The 18,598-nt window shown below is 42.4% G+C and overlaps 1 protein-coding gene across 5 annotated transcripts in view; it reads left to right on the plus strand.

The window, feature by feature from the left end:
* Positions 1–18,598, plus strand: part of RNF150 (ring finger protein 150) — a 281,768-nt gene that overhangs the window by 177,750 nt on the left and 85,420 nt on the right. For 3 of the 5 annotated variants that reach the window (XM_024977572.2, XM_024977569.2, XM_024977571.2), the window contains exons 3-4: positions 12,740–12,826; positions 15,022–15,104. In XM_024977572.2, the coding sequence (XP_024833340.1) occupies positions 12,740–12,826; positions 15,022–15,104 (170 nt within the window). The remainder of the gene's footprint in view (positions 1–12,739; positions 12,827–15,021; positions 15,105–18,598) is intronic. The other 2 variants (XM_024977568.2, XM_024977570.2) reach the window with 1 other exon arrangement.

The following is an 18,598-nucleotide window of genomic DNA, read 5'->3' on the forward strand; positions in this document are numbered from 1 at the left end:
TGGGCGCTTCTCTTCGTTGCAGCACTCTCACTGCAGGCTTCTCACTGTGGTGGCTTCTCTTGTCGTGGAGCACAGCTCTAGGAGCACCGGCTTCAGCAGTTGCAGCAGGCAAGCTCAATAGTCGCAACTCATGGGCTCTGGAGCACTGGCTCAGTATTTGTGATGTCCAGGCTTAGTTGCTTCGTGGCATAAGGGATCTTTCCAACCAGGGATCGAACCCGTGTGCCCTGCATTGGCAGGCGGATTCTTATCCACTGCGCCACCAGAGAAGTCACGATTTACATTTTGTCATGTTTAGGCAATAGTGCTACTGGTTTTTTAAGAAGAATTTGGAGATTTTGTTCCATTTTCTTTAGTTGGGTTGTAGTGTCCAACATGGCAGTCACTAATCATGTGTGACTATTTGAATTAATTGTAATAAAATTAAATTTAAAATTGTGTTCCTCAGTCATACTAGCTACATTTCCAGTTGCTTCTGGATGGCAGGGCATAGATAGGACATTTTCATCATCATGGAAAGTCCTGTAGGATGGCCTAATTCTAGAACCTTTTAAAGAGTGTTGGAATTAGGTTAAAAGCATCTTCCTGCAATGTGGGAGACCCGGGTTCTATCCCTGGGTCAGGAAGATCCCCTGGAGAAGGAAATGGCAACCAACTCCAATATTCTTGCCTGGAGAATCCCACGGATGGAGGAGCCTGGTGGGCTACAGTCCATGGGGTCGCAAAGAGTTGGACACGACTGAGCGACATCACTTCACTTCCCTTAATGTATTATAGAGCTTGCTTCCATTATAGTTGGTAAAGAATCCGCCTGCAATGCAGGAGACCCCGGTTCGATTCCTGGTTGGGGAAGATCCCCTGGAGAAGAGATAGACTACCCACTCCAGTATTCTTGGGCTTCCCTTGTGGCTCAACTGGTAAAGAATCCACCTGCAATGCAGGAGACCTAGGTTTGATCCTGGGTTGGGAAGGTCCAGCTGGAAAAGGGAAAAGCTACCCACTCCAGTATTCTGGCCTGGAGAATTCCATGAACTATATAGGCCACGGGGTCACAAAGAGTTGGACACAACTGAGCGACTTTTGCTTCACTAACGTGTTTTAGATTTTTTGGTAAGCCAATAAATTCAAAGTTTTTTTAGGAGGACAACTCTTTGACTTTCTATTTATTTTATGAAAACTCATCTGTTTAAATTTTCTATAGAATCTGGAGCAATTTTTTGAACATTTTTATTGCTTTTTTTGACTCTCAAAATGATGCATGTTTATTCTAAAAATTTTGGCAATCAGAAAAATACTAAAAGAAAACAAATCACTCATCACCCTACTGACTTGTTAACAATTAAGAACATTACCTTCCAGACTTTTAACTCCATATGTATACATATATTCAGTAAATTGTTGTCATATGTGTGTTATAGATGCGTGAGATACAGACACACATGTTAGACATATAAATTTGTGTGTGTTTTTTTTTATTAAATGGTGAGCATTTCCTCCATCATTAAGTAATATTTAAAACATGATTTTTAGTAGCTACATAGTAGTCGGGTTCTACCTCCTAAAGCGAGCAAGTTATTTTATGCTTTAGATTTCTAAAGAGGAATATGCTTTCTTTTTTTAGTTATAGTGAGGATTAAATGGCTTAAAGTGTCTCATATTTTAAGATGCCTGAGCATAATTACTCACTTACAGAGCTCTCAATGAATGGTATCATTATTACCATCATATAAATTGCATAACCATTACATACAGTTCCAACTTTGATACTTTTACTGAATATTCTTGAATTTAAGTGGATGCATTACCGGTTAGACACAAGGCAGTGAAACTAGATATGGAACAAAAAATAAGTTCAGTTCCACTGGTTCCTCAAGGTTACATTTGAAGAACCTGTACAAATATAAATCAGTTATCACAAAGATACTTACCAGCTGATCCAACAATGATAGAGATGGTACCCCTATCTTTTTGAGTCTAGAGCTAATCCAAGCAGTCTTTGGGAATTTGAGGCAAGGATGAAACTTTTAGTCTTGAATCAGTTGAGTAACTGTTTCCAATGCCAGTTCTCTTTGTGCAGGTAGATATAGATTGCATTTCTGTCTTGACATGTGCAACTCTGTGACATATGTGAAAAGGAAATTAGAATGGATGGCACGAAGTGGATGAGGTTTAAGTTTTTACTCTGCTCCCTCTTTATTAACTTTCCTTGAATTACAGGATGCTACCTTTGGTTCACTCAGTGAATTTGGATCATGCTGAAAACAGTATTTCTTGATCAAAATAGACATCATACTTTAGCCCTTTTACGAATGAAATAAGGATCTATAATTTCCCTTAGACAAATATTTCTCTTTTGATGGGGAGTGCTTCGTTCCAGTCAACAGAAAGTTAACAGCTGTTTGAGCTATAGCTTTAGTAAGCATCAGGTAAACTGAAGTCATTTATTTTTCCTGAAGCATTATTGGCCCTTCCAAAAAGAGGAACTCTCAGGTTAGAAGTTGAGTCACAGTCTAAAATGGACTATCAAAGGCATTAATGTTACATTGGTGAAGTATCTGGCCATTCCAGTATGTAATTAAGAGACTGAACTTGAAGTGGCCAGCAGCACACCTCAGTCTCTGCCTGGCTTGGTGCAGGTCACACTTAGAGGAAAGTCACCATCATCTTCCATGATCATTAGCCCTTTCAGATCATTGCAATATAGCGTCCCATGGAGTAAGATTTGCTAGGTGTTCGTTATGGTAGTAGTGTCATTGCAGCGTCTTTAAGATGACGACATGGAAGATTAGGGCCATGACTTGAAATGGAGAGGGAGACTTGACTGGTGTGGCATGTTTTCTAAAGACACTGTACCAAGATGGTGCTAGTGTGTGGTGATAGTTAAAGACACAGCTTTGTAGTCAGATGGGTCTGGACGGCAATCTTTGGCAGTTTCTAGTGGTGTGATCTTGTTTGGGTCCTTACCTTTCTGTGCCTAGATTTCCTCACGTGTAAACTGGGAATGACCATAGGTCATCCCCCCAGGCTTGATGCAAGGACCCAATGAAAAAATGCATGTAGGTTATCAGAGAGTTGTTAACAAGATTGCATTTTTTGGACTACAGAAAGATTTATTGCAGGGCCGGTCAAGGAGAATGGGTGGCTCATGCTCAAAAAAAAACCCAACCTGGGTTGTCTTTAATGAGTAAAGCGTCTCTTAGAAAACAGTATTTCCCTCCCAAATTTAAATAGACAAGTTCTTACATAACTCACATATAGTTAAGTCTGGATAGGGGCTTTGCGTCCCAGGTGACACAGTTTGAAATAAAATGGAATTATTTTTCCGGAGTTAGGAGGAAAGGAGGACATATCCATAGACTACAGAGAAAAAAACCTGGCGTTCTTGGAAAATACCTTCCCATGCAACAGTGTGTTTTAATTCACAATAACACTGTGTACACTGTTTTTAGAAAAAGGCAAAAATAAAAGTGTTCATTTAAAAGTAAGTGTTTGCCACCCCCGCTCCAGACTCTTTGTCAACTTCCCTCCCTCTAGCTCTCCCCAGAGGAAACAAGCCTTAGCACTTCCATTTCTATGCTTCCAGAAGTTTCTGTGTCTATAAATAAGAAAAGTTCCTTTCCACATTTATTATTATACATACACAAGGACTCTGCCTTCACATGGCAATATATTATAGGGACATCACAGGAATACACATAAAAACAGATGTGAGCCCACTTGGAGGACTGCAGGAATCAGGATAGCAGGTGATGGGTTCGGACTAGAGTAAGCGAGATGGAGAAGCCAGATGGGCATCAAATTAGGGCAATATTTTGAAATTCCGTGGATTTGATGTAGCATATAAACCAGTTATCCTAGTTTATACCTGCTATACTAGCCTTGTGCTTCCCAGATGGTGCTAGTGATAAAAATCCCACCTGCCAATGCAGGATACAGAAGAGACATAGGTTTAGGCCCTGGGTGGGGAAGAGCCCCTGGAGGAGGATATGGCAACCACTCCAGTATTCTTGCCTGGAGAACCCCATGGACAGAGGAGCCTGGTGAGCAACAGTCCGTAGGGTTGCAAAGAGTCAGACAGGACTGAAGCGACTTGGCACACACGCACATACTAACCTAATTATTAATAACCCACCCATTTATTCTCACAAGTGTTCCAGTTTAGATAATAATCATATGGTTATCTTATGTGTGAGGGAAACCGAAGAATCAAGGGTACAATTAGGTCAGTTCCTGCAACATTAACTGAAACAGCAAAAGCAGAAAAAGAGGCCCAGAAGGGCCAGAGAAGCCAGAAATGGGGTATGGAGATAATAAACTGTAGAAGCCAACACAACGTTGTAAATCAGCTATACTTTAATTTTTAAAAACAAGCAGATACTAAATAAACATTGGAAAAAAGAAGCCTGGTAGGTATTTGATATACAAGCTGAAAATTTAGGAGAGAAGAGGTGGAGGTGGCAATGTAAGAGTTATCTGTGCAGAGATGCCATTTAAATGGTCAGAACAAAGTGAGTGCCTCCTGGAAATGGGCATCCAGAGAAGAGGCCTGAAGACAGCCGGGTATACACTTGTGCCCCAGTCTTTCTCCCTCCATCATATTACTTTTATTTGCTTTATTTTCTTCCCAGTTCTTGTCACTGTTTGAAACCATTTCCTCCTTGCCCTGTACCTTCCCCTGGCCCACAGGCTCTCTTATGGAGTGGAAGCAAGGGTGCTGGTTAGCAGAGACCACAGCCTCATGCTCCCTCTGGATCCAGTTCTCCTTGGCTCAGGGTCACTGCTCTGCTGTGGCTTTCACTCATATCGCTTATCTTTGATGAAGCTCTGTCCTCTTTTCTCCAGGGCCAGGCTGCTTGGGGACCTTGCCGTCAGCCAGCCTGTGGATGCCTGAGTCCAGTGTCTATTTCAGGTTCATGGAGGTGGCTGGACCCCTGTACTCCAGTCCTGAACAAACCCTGTGGCCCGGAAGAGCCCATGAAAGCAGCCCATGAAAGTGTTAGGGTACAGGTTGGCTCAGAGCACACACAGGACCCTTAGGTGGGCTGCTTTTCATAATGTCACATTCCAGCCAACAGAGTCTCAGCTCCGACCAAGCCCAGAGTTCTCTGCTACATAATCAAACAGACCCAGACATAAATGGGACCCTCTCAGACAGCTAAGTGAGGATCTAGGATACTACCAAGGCTGATGTGTTAGGAGCTGGAACCTTGTAAGGATGAATAGAGTGTTTGCTATCTAACTCTGGTTTTGGAGCAAAGTAGAATCAGAGACTTGGGCAGGGCAGGGTCATGAGACAGAAGGACAGTCCAGTGAAGGGAGAGCTTAGGAATCTTGGGAGTCAGGAACTGGATCTAAATCACAGATACAGGAACAGTGGTCCAGCCCGCCGGGCAGAACAAAGTGAGAGGAAGTGAGGAAATGGTGCGGAGGCACACAAAGCCTTTTCCATCACACTCTGACCTATAAAGTGTGCAAGGATACTCGGGTAAAGGTGGCACAATGGTGTGGGAAGGGGAGATGCAGCCCACCGCCCACTCTCACACATGGAGAACCCCATGAACAGTATGAATGGTTCTATATGATGAAAAGAAATATCTGCTTACTGTTTAGCACATGCCAAGGCTATTTTTAAATGCTAGGCCATGCGTCTCTGTCTCCTCACGAGTCCTCATGATGGCCCTGGGTTGGCACTGTAAGGAAGTAGCACCCTGATGTCACCAGGGTGGACTTGTACCCGGTGTTGCCCAGATACCTCTCAGATCAGCCCTGAGAGCCCGGGTTCCCACAAAGGCTGCAGATGAGAAACCACACGTATGAGGACTGGAGGCATTGGATATCTGGCCTTTCTACTCATCTATTTGAGAACTGACTGCCTGATATCAGGATCATGGTTTCTATTTTTATTTTATATTGGAATATAGTTGATTAACAACGTTGTGTTGGTTGTAGATATACAGCAACATGGCTCAGTTATCTATTATTTTTCAAGTTCCTTTCCCATTTAGGTTATTATACAATACTGAACAGAGTTCCTGGTGCTATGTGGTAGGTCCTTGTTGGTTATCCTTTTTTTTTTTTAAACCTTTTTATTTTGCATTGGGGTATAGTGGAAAATTCTGAAAGAGATAGGAATACCAGACCATCTGACCTGCCTCTTGAGAAACCTATGTGCAGGTCAGGAAGCAACAGTTAGAACTGGACATGGACCAACAGACTGGTTCCAAATGGGAAAAGGAATACGTCAAGGCTGTATATTGTCACCCTACTTATTTAACTTCTATGCAGAGTACATGATGAGAAACGCTGGGCTGGAAAAGCACGAGCTGGAATCAAGATTGCCGGGAGAAATATCAATCACCTCAGATATGCAGATGACACCACCCTTATGGCAGAAAGTGAAGAGGAACTGAAAAGCCTTTTGATGAAAGTGAAAGTGGAGAGTGAAAAAGTTGGCTTAAAGCTCAACATTCAGAAAAAGAAGATCATGGCATCTGGTCCCATCACTTCATGGGAAATAGATGGGGAAACAGTGGAAACAGTGTCAGACTTTATTTTTCTGGGCTCCAAAATCACTGCAGATGGCGATTGCAGCCATGAAACTAAAAGACACTTACTCCTTGGAAGGAAAGTTATGACCAAACTACATAGCATATTCAAAAGCAGAGACATTACTTTGCCAACAATGGTCCGTCTAGTCAAGGCTATGGTTTTTCCAGTGGTCATGTATGGATGTGAGAGTTGGACTGTGAAGAAAGCTGAGCGCTGAAGAATTGATGCTTTTGAACTGTGGTGTTGGAGAAGACTCTTGAGAGTCCCTTGGACTGCAAGGAGATCCAACCAGTCCATTCTGAAGGAGATCAGTCCTGGATGTTCATTGGAAGGACTGATGCTAAGGCTGAAACTCCAATACTTTGGCCCCCTCATGCGAAGAGCTGACTCATTGCAAAAGACCCTGATGCTGGGAGGCATTGAGGGCAGGAGGAGAAGGGGACGACAGAGGATGAGATGGCTGGATGGCATCACCAGCTCGATGGACATGAGTTTGAGTGAACTCTGGGAGTTGGTGATGGACAGTGAGGCCTGGCGTGCTGCAATTCATGGGGTCGCAAAGAGTCGGACACGACTGAGCAACTGAACTGAACTGATAGCTGATTAACAATGTTGTGATAGTTTCAGGTGAACAGAGAAGTGACTCAGCCATATGTATACATGATCCATTCTCCCCCAAACTCCCCTCCCACCCAGGCTGCCACATGACACTGAGCAGAGTTCCCTGTGCTATACTTATGGCCTTATTGATTATCCATTTTAAATATAGCAACATGTCTATGTCAATCCAAAACTCCCAATCATAGTATTTAGAATTTTAAGGGGACACTAGATGTAATGAATTTGAGAAAAAGAGGTGTTAAGTGATTTTGTTTTCCCCAAGGGCACACAAGCAGGATTTTTATTTCAAGGCAGGGTGGCTTCCAATGACCAAGCTCCCTCCGCAATACAGGTCCTGAGGAGCCCTGAACCACAAGGAGGATCACCCACTCCTCCATCTGTCACAGCAGAAACTTGAGGAACGCCCAACCATGCTACTATGTGAAGATTGGCCCTTTGGGGCTTTGGAAATAAAGATTAGTTGCTAGGCCCTTTGTCATATCTATTTTGAGATTCTCCACCTCAGGGAGCTTCCCAGAGGATGCTAAGGGGTCTTCTTCATTCTACCCACTAATGACCTCTGTGTCCGGGGACCTCTATTTGAACCTTGAGCTGGGGAGCCAGATCTGATACTCTTGATCATGAGCACCAATATGCACCATGGGCCGCCCTCCCCTTCCACCAGGATGTTAAGAAGCCCTGGGTACCTCATTTCCCAGGTGCACCACTTTGGCTGCTATCCACATTCTTACCCTGCTAATAGAAATCCTGAGTGCTGTGTGCTAAGTTGCTTCAGTCGTGTCCGACTCTTTTGCAACCCCGTGGACTGTAGCCTGCCTCTGTCCATGCGATTCTCCAGGCAAGAATGCTGGAGTGGGTCGCCATGCCCTCCTCCAAGGAATCTTCCCGACCCAGAGATGGAACCCACGTCTCTTACGTCTTCTGCATTGGCAAGCAGGTTCTTTATTGCTAGCGCCACCTGGGAAGCCCCTTATAGAAACCCTCTGGTGGTAAAGCAAAGCCAGTGGGTAGCATTCCTGCCATCTTTGTGGCCAGTGAGCCTGCCTTGGGCCATGTGCCGGGACTTTGTCTCACTGTCTCCGAGGATATCCCACCTCTAACACAAGAACTGGATCTGCATTCTGAGAACCAAGGGACTTCTAGTAGATAACAGCTTCTTCAGATATGGGCAGATCAGATAAAGTGAATCAGGTTCTTTTTTTGTTTTTTTTAATAAGCAGTATTGCCTCTGAGGCCAATCCAAGGAAACCAAACCTGTGTTGTATTGTTTTTGTGTGTGTGTGTGTGTGTTGTATTGTTTTACCTGAGATCAGGTAATGGCATTCAGCCAAACTTTCTTGAAAGAGCTCCCTCTCCCTGAGAATGGCTTCTTCTATTATTTGCATATGCATGGTCCATGCCCCTTGGGTTTCTTTTGCACATATTAGTGCTGAAGTTTTGTTGGAACCAAAGAAGTAGTGGAATTTAAAACAAACTTGGACTTCACAAGGAAAGAGAAAGGGGAGGGGATAGAAGTGGGCCAGGTGTCTGCCATCAAAGGAGGGTCTGTAGGTGGTGATGCTTCTGTCTCATAAAGGAACAGGAACCAAAGAACAGGAACCAAAATGGTCTCTGATTGATGTTGGCTGGAGGAAGCTCAGAGCCCTCAGGGGACACAGAGCAATTCACAGAGTATTCGGTGAGGTCATTAGCCATTGGTTTGCTCTGTTTCCATAATTCAGGTCTCAAGGGATCTTTGCCTCCCAGTTCTGTTCTGTATGGATGACAGTGATGAGCTGATAAAGCTGGAAACAGCATAAGTTTACATACCGCAGGTTACTAATAAGGGGAACTAAGGCCTGGACTATTTAAGTGACTTGGCCTAAGTCACACAGTGAGTAACAGAAACAGGAGCAAAAGCTGAGTTTCCTAACTCCCAACCATTGCCATTTCCTCTACAACTCTTCCCAGAAAGAAGAACCCTGGGACTTCCCTGGTTGTCCAATGGTTAAGAATCCTCATGCCGATGCAGGGGACACAATGCGATCCCTGATCCAGGAAGATTCCACATGCCGATGGGCATCTAAGCCCATGCACCACAACTACTGAAGCCCTCGCGCTCTAGAGTCCATGCTCTGCAACAAGAGAAGCCACTGCAGAAAGAAGCCCACACACCACAGTGAAGAGTAGCCCCTGCTGGCCACAACTAGAGAAAGCCCACATGCAGCAATGAAGACCCAGCACAGCCAAAATTAAGTAATTCACTTTAAAAAGTGATGATGATTTTATCCCGTGCCACATGTGCATAAGCAACTGTAAGCCATCACCTTGTGGTTCACCATGGCCGCCAAAATAGTCTGCATCTTTTATCCATCTTTCTAGACGGATGGAGGGGTGATCTACATCACAGAAATTGATTGGACTGGCTGTGCAATGATCTCTGTCCCATCCAGCAGACCTGGGAGGATCATTATTACGTAGGAGAGCAAGTGAGGAAGTGTCAGAGTCAGCCGTGGCCACGTGAGCTTTCACATGGCTGGGACGATTCTGTTTAGGTCTATGATGCCCTCTCTTCACCTAGAACATGAAAACACCTAGTTATTTTTCTGCTTGGTTATGATGGTGATGATAATAATCAATGACTATAAAATATAGCTGTCGGGGAAGAAAAGGGGGGCAGTTACGGTACAGAATTAGCGTTTCCCTGGTGGCTTAGATGGTAAAGAATGTGCCTGCAATGCAGGACACCTGGATTTGATCCCTAGGTCAGGAAGATCTCCTGGAGAAGGGAATGGCAACCCACTCCAGTATTCTTGCTTATGGGATTCCATGGACAGAGGATCCTGGAGGGCTACAGTCCATGGAATTGCAAAGTCAGACATGACTGAGTGACTAAGCACAGGATCGATTTATTCAACCCAATGAACTAGGAGGAACATAAGTGCAACTTAATGCTGTGTTTGGCATACTTATTCCTAGTTTTTTCTCACCTTGACTGCATTTCTCTTTATAATCCAGAGAAGGACAAGAGGGGGATGTCTTTATTTTTCTCGATTTCTTAAGTACTTAGGAGCTAGCTAAATTACACATCTTGAGTTGAATTGGAGTCTGTCATTGTTTACCATCCTTGTTGGTATTTATGTCAGACTTTAGTTTTCTAATAAATGGTTCTGTGTTTATTTTCCATAAAGCTGTTTATCTTCATTGTTGTCAAGGAACTAATAACCTTGCTAAATATTTTCTTTTACCTTTTTCAATCAAATGATGAGTGCACCTAATTATCAAGATGTCTCAACTCCTGACAGTTTTTAATGAAAGGTGTAATATGATTTGAATCTGGTTGGGCTAGAGAAAATCTGTAGGAGCCCCCTGGAGAAGGGGGAGTAATCCTTACCTGAAACAAAAGGCCCACACAGACCTGAGGTGGTCCCTACGCCATCTATTGGCATCACATCACTGCATTTCTGAGCACCACAAAGGACAGAGTCTGTTTTGTGATGGACTTTGGGTTCCAGTCTCTAGATTCTCTCTTCAGACTATGTGTAAGACTTGTTTTGAGCACAGCCTATAGACTTCCCACTCACTGATACTCGGTGCAGTTAAAAACCCAAAGATTTAAGAGATCAACTGCAGAAGTAACAACTGCCTTATTTGGGCCATTTTATTAAGAATGTTTGTGTCTTTCTCTGATTAGTTTGCATTTTAGAAATCCAAACTAGTTGTTTGAAAATTGTTGAAAATGAGACAATGGTTTTCATCCAGAAGTCAGTATTCCTGATTTTCATGTCACTTGAGAAGAAATGGAAACATGCTTATATTGACAAGGTTTGGCTGCCTGCAAATGGTCATAGCATTTTTTAAAACTTTACAGCACTTTTCCTTTTATTTTGTCAGTCCAGAACTCCTATAGAAAAAAAAAAAAAAAACAAAGCCTAGTTCTACCAGGTCCCTTAGTTATCATCTATATCTCAGAAGCTGGTTTTCCATATTTTCCAGCTGTCTAGATCATCTCTTCTTCCCCTTCGAAGTGCAGACTTTATATCCTTCATCAATCTCTGCCGAAATATGATCCTTTTTCTCCTCAAAAGACATATATGTAAGTTTTGCTTACCTGTCCTAACTCTGTGATATTAAACAGTTTACTTAAGTCCCAGTTCATTCTATAAAATAATGTTTTTCTCATGGGGTTGTTGTAAGGGAAAGCTGATATTGTATATAAAGTTTTAGCATGGTACTTAGGATATGTTAACTGTTCATCACATGCTCAGTTGCTCAGTCGTGTCTGGCTCTTTGCAACCCCGAAGACTGTAGCCTGCCAGGCTCCTCTGTCCGTGGGATTTCCCAGGCAAGAGTCCTGGAGTGGGTAGCCATTTCCTCCTCCAGGGGATCTTCCTGACCCAGGGATTGAACCCATGTTTCCTGCTTTGCCAGGCAGATTCTGTACCACTGAGTCACCAGGGTAGTATGTGCTAATTTAAAGAAAAGAGAGAAGTTTGAGTGTTATTTCAAAAGGCATAAAGTTAGTGAAAACAAGTAATTATTCTGTTTAAATGTTTGCCCCATTTATCTTAGTCCTTCAAGTATGTTTCACTGCTGCAAACGCACATCTGTCACAAACTAGAAGATAACAATATGTGGAAAATTCACGAGCATACAAGCAAACTGATTTTTTTCCTTGAAAGATTAAAACATAATTCTCCCTCCATCTTCTCCCTCTCCCACTCTTCCAAATTGCTCTATCGTTGCATTACTGCAGGGGTCATTAGGATAGTAACTTTCTCTATTAAAAAAAAAAAAAAGAATACCTAATACATTGTTTCTTAACATGAGTGATGGTAGTTACTCAGGTGTTCACTTTATAATTATTAGCTAACTGAGTATGTATGCTTTATGTATCTTCCTATGTGTATACTCACACACACAATGGAGATGAAATTGGCATGTAAGAAAGTGATGGGATAGAATTTGTTGTTGTTCAGTCACTAAGTCGTGTCTGACTCTGTGACCCCATGGACTGCAGCACGCCAGGCTTCCCTGTCTTTCACTATCTCCCGGAGTTTGCTCAGATTCATGTCCGTTGAGTCGATGATGCTAGATAGAATAGTACAAACCAAATATAAGTCTAGGTTGGAGATATATATAGCAAAGCAAACTGCTTAAAATTCCAAATTGAAAGGAATATGAAAGCAATAAACCCTGATTTTGAACAAAAGATGAAAACTATTCCAACTACTCCAGACTGGCTATCTCCATGTCACAAACTGAGTGGCTAGAGTGGGGCAGATTATGGAACTTTTCTTCTTCTCTGCATGGATACAACCTGCACTGGAGTCGCTGTGGGACAGAATCTTCCCATGTCATCTTCTGTTTGCTTAACATCAGGCATGAAGAGCTTCTCTCGATGACTGAACTCTTTAATAGACCACAGTGAGCCAAGCCACTCTGCACAGAGGTCACTGCCCCATCTCCTCCAGCCATCTTCGTTAACATTCCTGCCACTTGTGCATGATTTCAGAGATAGCTGCCATGGTTTACTGAATGCTATCAGACACGAAGTTAAGAATGAGAAGTCTTTATTACTAACAAGCAGCTTTTGGTTTTTCAGCGTCGACTGGGAGATGCAGCAAAGAAAGCAATCAGCAAGCTCCAGATCAGGACCATTAAGAAGGGCGACAAGGTAACAGCTTCTTTTCTTTTTGTTGTTGCTATTGTTCAGTTGCTAAAGTCATGTCTGACTGTTTGCGACCCAGCGGACTACAGCATGCCAGGCTTCCCTGTCCTTCACTATCTCCCGGAGTTTGCTCAAACTCATGACCACTGAGTTGATGGTGATGCTGTCCAACCAGATCATCCTCTGTCACCCCCTTTTCCTCCTGCCCTCAATCTTTCCCAGCATCAGGGTCTTTTCCAATGAGTTGGCTCTTTGCATCAGGTGGCCAAAGTATTGGAGCTTCAGTTTCAGCATCAGTTCTTCCAGTGAATATTCAGAGTTGGATTTCCTTTGGGACTGATATGTTTGATCTTCTTGCAGTCCAAGGGACTCTCAAGAGTGTTCCCCAACCCCACAGTTCAGAAGCGTCAATTCTTTGGTGCTCAGCCTTCTTTATGGTCCAACTCTCACATCTGTATATGACTGCTGGAAAAACCATAGCTTTGGCTATATGCACCTTTGTTGGCAAAGTCTTTTCTTTTTGATGAGGAGCTATTTAAAGCTTCTGAGTTTCCTAGCAACCAATGTAGATAAGAAGATGAGGAAGGGAAATACATGCTAATAGTTTTCCTATAAGCATCTGTTATTATGCCCACTGTTATTAAATATAATTTAAGGCAGTTTGTAAAATGCATGCAATGGGACCGTAAAGTCATTGGAGAAAAAATATGAGAAATTAAAAAGTAAATTTAGGAAAAGTAGATAAAACCAGGATGAAATAGTACACAGATTCATTACCTGAAATGAAAAGCAGACATGGGTCCAAAATTTAGGTTGGGGCTTTCTGGCAGCCAGTGCAAAGGAGAAAATATTCAATATTCAAACGAATCTGAGTACCTTATTCCAGTGTCCCACTAGATAAAAATGAAATGCCTGTTCCTGGAATTATGACTTAAGAAAATTTTTCCATGAATCCTTGCACGAAAAGCATTTTTAGGTGCTAAGTGATGTATACCACTTAAGTCTGCAGTTAATGCTGATGGCTCAGTGGTAAAGAATCTAACGCAATGCAGGAGACGTGGGCTCAGTCCCTGGGTCAGGAAGATCCACTGGAGAAGGAAATGGCAACTCACTTCAGTATTCTTGCCTGGAGAATTCCATGAACAGAGGAGCCTGGCAGGCTACAGTTGGGGTCACAAAGAGTCAGACATGATTTAGCAACTTCTGTTGCTGCTAAGTCGCTTCAGTCGTGTCCGACTCTAACTAAACAACGATAAAAAAAGTGCAAGAAGCATATTTAGTCCCCCTGAAACCGAGTTTCCAGAACCCCAAAGTTATGACAGCAGAACTCATTCCAGGACAGTCATTCTAGAACTCTCTAGCTGTAGGATGATGACATAAAGCCAAAAGCAGAAGCATGTCCTAAGGAAGGACCACGATGCAAGCTGGTCAGGGCCCACAGACCTCTAAAGACCTCTGTTCTCCCCAGGAGAATTTTTTCCCCCAGGAGAAATTTTAGAGCAGTGGATTGCAGTCCATGAATGTGGGGCTCCTTGAGCCACTGTAAGAGATTCACAGCTCTACTTGTATTTGAGGTGTTGTCTCTAGTGTGAATAATTGATTTGTCTCACTAATTAGGTGCTACTGGTTTTCAGCTATATAAAAATACCTTTGAGCTTAATAGGATAAAATTCATTTTAAAAGCATCACTAAATTTAAAGCATATTTTTTCAGTACTTGTTTTCTCCTCAAACGGAATAATAAAAGAACAAGGACTGTTACATAAGTAACGTATTACAGGGTGTTGAAAGAGATTTAAGTATTTGAAAAGAAAGCTGGAACCACTATTTTAGAGTTGTATACATTAGATTCCCGAGGAATGATAGATTAAATATCATTTTGATGAGTCCCCATGAATAGCATTTCTCTCATCCTTGAGACTTTGCTATGTCACCTCTGATTATAATAAGTAGCATGATTAGTAACGGTACATTAAAAAACGATTTCCTTGTCAAAGCTCTTGCTGTGGAACCAGGAAACAAAAAATGGAGGTTGGAAGGACTAGAAACTGAACCAGTGCATAATAAATTATGGATTAAGACAGCCAGCTTCGAGAGAGTCAGAAGCCCTGCTCCAGGCAAGCTCTCCTTTGGCTTGTTGCTTGTGTGTTTACAGAAGCTGAAGCTCGCAAAGCAGGCTCATCTGTGCTTTCTGTGTTGCAGGAAATGGAGCCGGATTTTGACAACTGTGCCGTTTGTATTGAGGGGTACAAGCCCAATGATATCGTCCGGATCTTGCCCTGCCGGTGAGTGGCTAGCTGCCTGCTTCTGACGGGGGCCTGTGTGGAGAGTGTCTGCTGGCCTCTCTGGTTCCGACCTGCTTGGCCTAGCCCTGCAAGGTCAGTCTGCCCAAACACTTCTGGGGTTCAGGAAGAAACAACCAGCACTCTTGATTCGTTTCGTATAACCTTTCTCCTTGGAAACATTCTGTCTTGTGAAATTAGCACTGTTTTCCCATCCTCTTCATACCAAACTAAGGCTCTGTGACCTAGAACCTCATGATGCACGGTTGGACCATGTAGCTCCAAGTTCAAGTTTTTCTTAACAGCAGACCTGTAATACTCAAAATCATCCCCGCTTTTACAGTGCTATTTCATTAAAATAATAAACTCTTAAAAATGTCTTCTGGGTGATCATGAAGGGATCAGCAACCAGACTATAGTCAGGAGTGGGCAGGAAGCCAAAGGCAGATTTCCTTTTCCTTTATTTTTTGTTGACAAAAAGAGAATGTGACAGTAACCCCCACACTTCTAGGATCTAGGGTAGAATGTCAACAGAGGTAGTTGGAAAACTGCCTGGGTGATTCTCATAGAACTCTAGTCCTTCTCTAGATTCTTTTTATACAATTCAAATTAAATAAACTTAAATACTTCGACAAAATATCTTAAAGTTGCTTAAAGCTTCTTTAGTGTTTTTGCATCTATGCAAGTGTCCTAAAAATATAAATTAAATTCTGCCTTAGAGAAATATTCTTCTCTTAGAAATCCTGCCTTTAAAAATTCTCAGAGTATTTAAGTAACTAAAGTAGAAAACAGATACCACCAAGATATAAAACAATTCATTTGGTCATAAAACAATGCAATGCTAAGAACTATTTATTAAAAACACAAAAGAAATCATGCCTTAGAGGAATGAGTTTAATAATCCCCAAATGACAGAGAAGTGACAAAAAGGAACAAGATACTCAAACAGATGCACGCACTCCAAGGGGAGTGAATGGGCTTGAAGTGCTCTCACGCAAATTGATCGGTAGGAAAACAGGCCTGTGGAAAGTGCACTCTGGTGGCCCCAGCTGAAGCCTTCAAGCGGGATTCGCTTTTCTTAGAGATGCTTGACCGTCTCTAGAACAAATCATAAACTGGGATACATCAATACTTGGCAACGTCCTTCATATGAGGGTACTATAGATAAGTTCTCTCCCTAGACATTATACTTGGTATTTGCTTGGTGATTTCTGAAACGCTGGCCAAGAATGGTGATAAGTGAACTGCAGAGAGCCTCTCCAGATAGTATCGTTCCTCTCTGCGGTATTTTATTAGGAGTTTTATAAAGCCTCCTAGCTATAGGCAAGGAAAGTACTTGCTTTTACTTTCCTTTGGAGATGGCTTAGCGCCCTGTGAGGCTCCTACTAATAAAAAATAGCCAAAGCTAAAATTAAAGGTCACTGTCATCTTTTCCCTGAATATCGAAAGAACTTTACAAATGTAATTAAGAAAATCTGTTTTAAGGACATCTTTAGGCTTACTTTAGCTCCGTCATTCATATTTTATAAAACAGCTTGTTCACTGAGGGCTCTTTCATGAGTATATTTCATATGACTGCATATAATTGCTAGAGGCTACATAATATCCAGGTCATAAATGTACCACAGTGTAATTTACCATCCTCCTGTTGTGGACCATTTGGCTGATTTCAGTTTTTAATTATGACAAATTACATTGCTTTAGCAGTATTTAGATGGCTGTAGTATATTTTTCCAGATCTCCTTTTATAGGATTTTTGTGGAAATATTAACCAAGACAAAAATAGCACTTTAATATTTGTCACACACACACAAATCTTTAGGAACTTTCATTTTGTTTATGCTAGCTCTTGCTCCAGCACATTCATGGTGGCTCACAGGGTAAAGAATCCGCCTGCAATGCAGGAGACCCGGGTTCAATCCCTCAGTCGGGAAGATCCCCTGGAGAAGGAAATGGCAGCCCACTCCAGTACTCTTGCCTAGAAAATTCCATGGATGGAAGAGCTTGGTGGGCTACAGTCCATGGGGTCGCAAAGAGTCAGACAGGACTGAGCGACTTCACTTTCTTTCTTTCACGTTCTTGCCCCAGATCAGTTCAGTTTGGCCTCAGGCTCCTCTTTATTGAGTCATCATTTGTTTCTCCGCTCATTCCTTGATTCTTTCTGCTTCAAGTTCCTCACTGTCCATCTGTCTTTATTCCTTCCTGTGGGCCCTGCTTTAAATAACAAAAAAAAAAAAAAACACGCAGGTTATAGTTAGTGTTTGATCTTAGAGGAGCCACCCAGTCCTACTCTTTGAAGCGCTCTTGCAATTTTTCCATGCGGCTTTTAAAATCAAGATATTTTTATGCCTGTTGCTGGTCTCTGCCAGACAGTTTGCACTAATGGATGTTATCAAACAAATGCACTGGCATTTGCTTTTTGCTAGATAATTTCCTTTGGGGCATTATTAAGCCTTTGCTCCTATGAACCTCGTAGACTCTCTTTCCCATTATTTCCAGGCTGACTCATCCACAGAATTCTTTGCATCTCCTTGGAATGAAAACTGTTTTAAAAATGTTCCAGCATATTGTCTCTCTTCTCTCCCCCTCTTTATCGTGGCCTCCTAATTCCTGACATGCTGGGCTCCTCTTCCCTATGGTTACCATGCACGGAGTCTTGCCAAATCACGCATCACTTGCGCCGTGACTTTTGCAAGATCATCCTCTTGACTGTGTCTCTTTTAAAGGCACTTGCACAATTAGGATGAATTAATAAGTGATTCTTCCTCTTTGTAGTCATGGTAATTGTTCAAGTTAAATTGTGCACATCTTCATGGACTACTTCTTCCCCTTTGTTCTTTCTAAGTCGGGTCCTTCTCTAGCGCTTGAAGGCAAGCCTATCCGTGGGGTGAGCCTAGACACACACATTTAATGTGAGGGAGGGACCCACAGCCGCACACAGAACACCTCAGGTCTAACTTTTGAGGTTTGGAGTTGATCCTAATATACCACTAAGATATTTTCCAAGGAACTCCAGTTTTGCTGTAGCATACCTATGCCAAAGCATACAATTCACTGTATTTTTAGGCTGGCTTTTGTGACTCAGGTTTGAACTTGCAGTTATGATTTTTAGCCACAAAGGAGATCTTACTGAAGTTCTGTTGCCTTCTCTTGTCCAGAGAATAAGCTGGGCTTTCTGAGTCTTCCGTGGCTTTTATCCTATGGTGTCTGAACTGTCCTTCAATGGTTATTCATCTCAATCTATTTAACTACCCAATTGCAAATGCAGTGTTTCAGAAAGAGCATGATCTCCTTGGGCAGAGCAAAAGTCCCTGTTTGCCAGTTTTTTAAAGAACAAAGCAGAATTTCCCTTGTGGTCCAGTGGCGAAGACTCCACCCTTCCAGTGCAGGGTTAAAGCCCTGGTGAGGGAACTAGGATCCCACACAAGGCAAGGCAAAAAAAAAAAAAAAAGATTAAAAATAAAAAATAAAAACAAAGCAATGTACGCATGCTTTCT

Source organism: Bos taurus, chromosome 17 (genome assembly GCF_002263795.3).
Source record: "Bos taurus isolate L1 Dominette 01449 registration number 42190680 breed Hereford chromosome 17, ARS-UCD2.0, whole genome shotgun sequence".
In the NCBI taxonomy this organism is placed as follows: Eukaryota; Metazoa; Chordata; class Mammalia; order Artiodactyla; family Bovidae; genus Bos; species Bos taurus.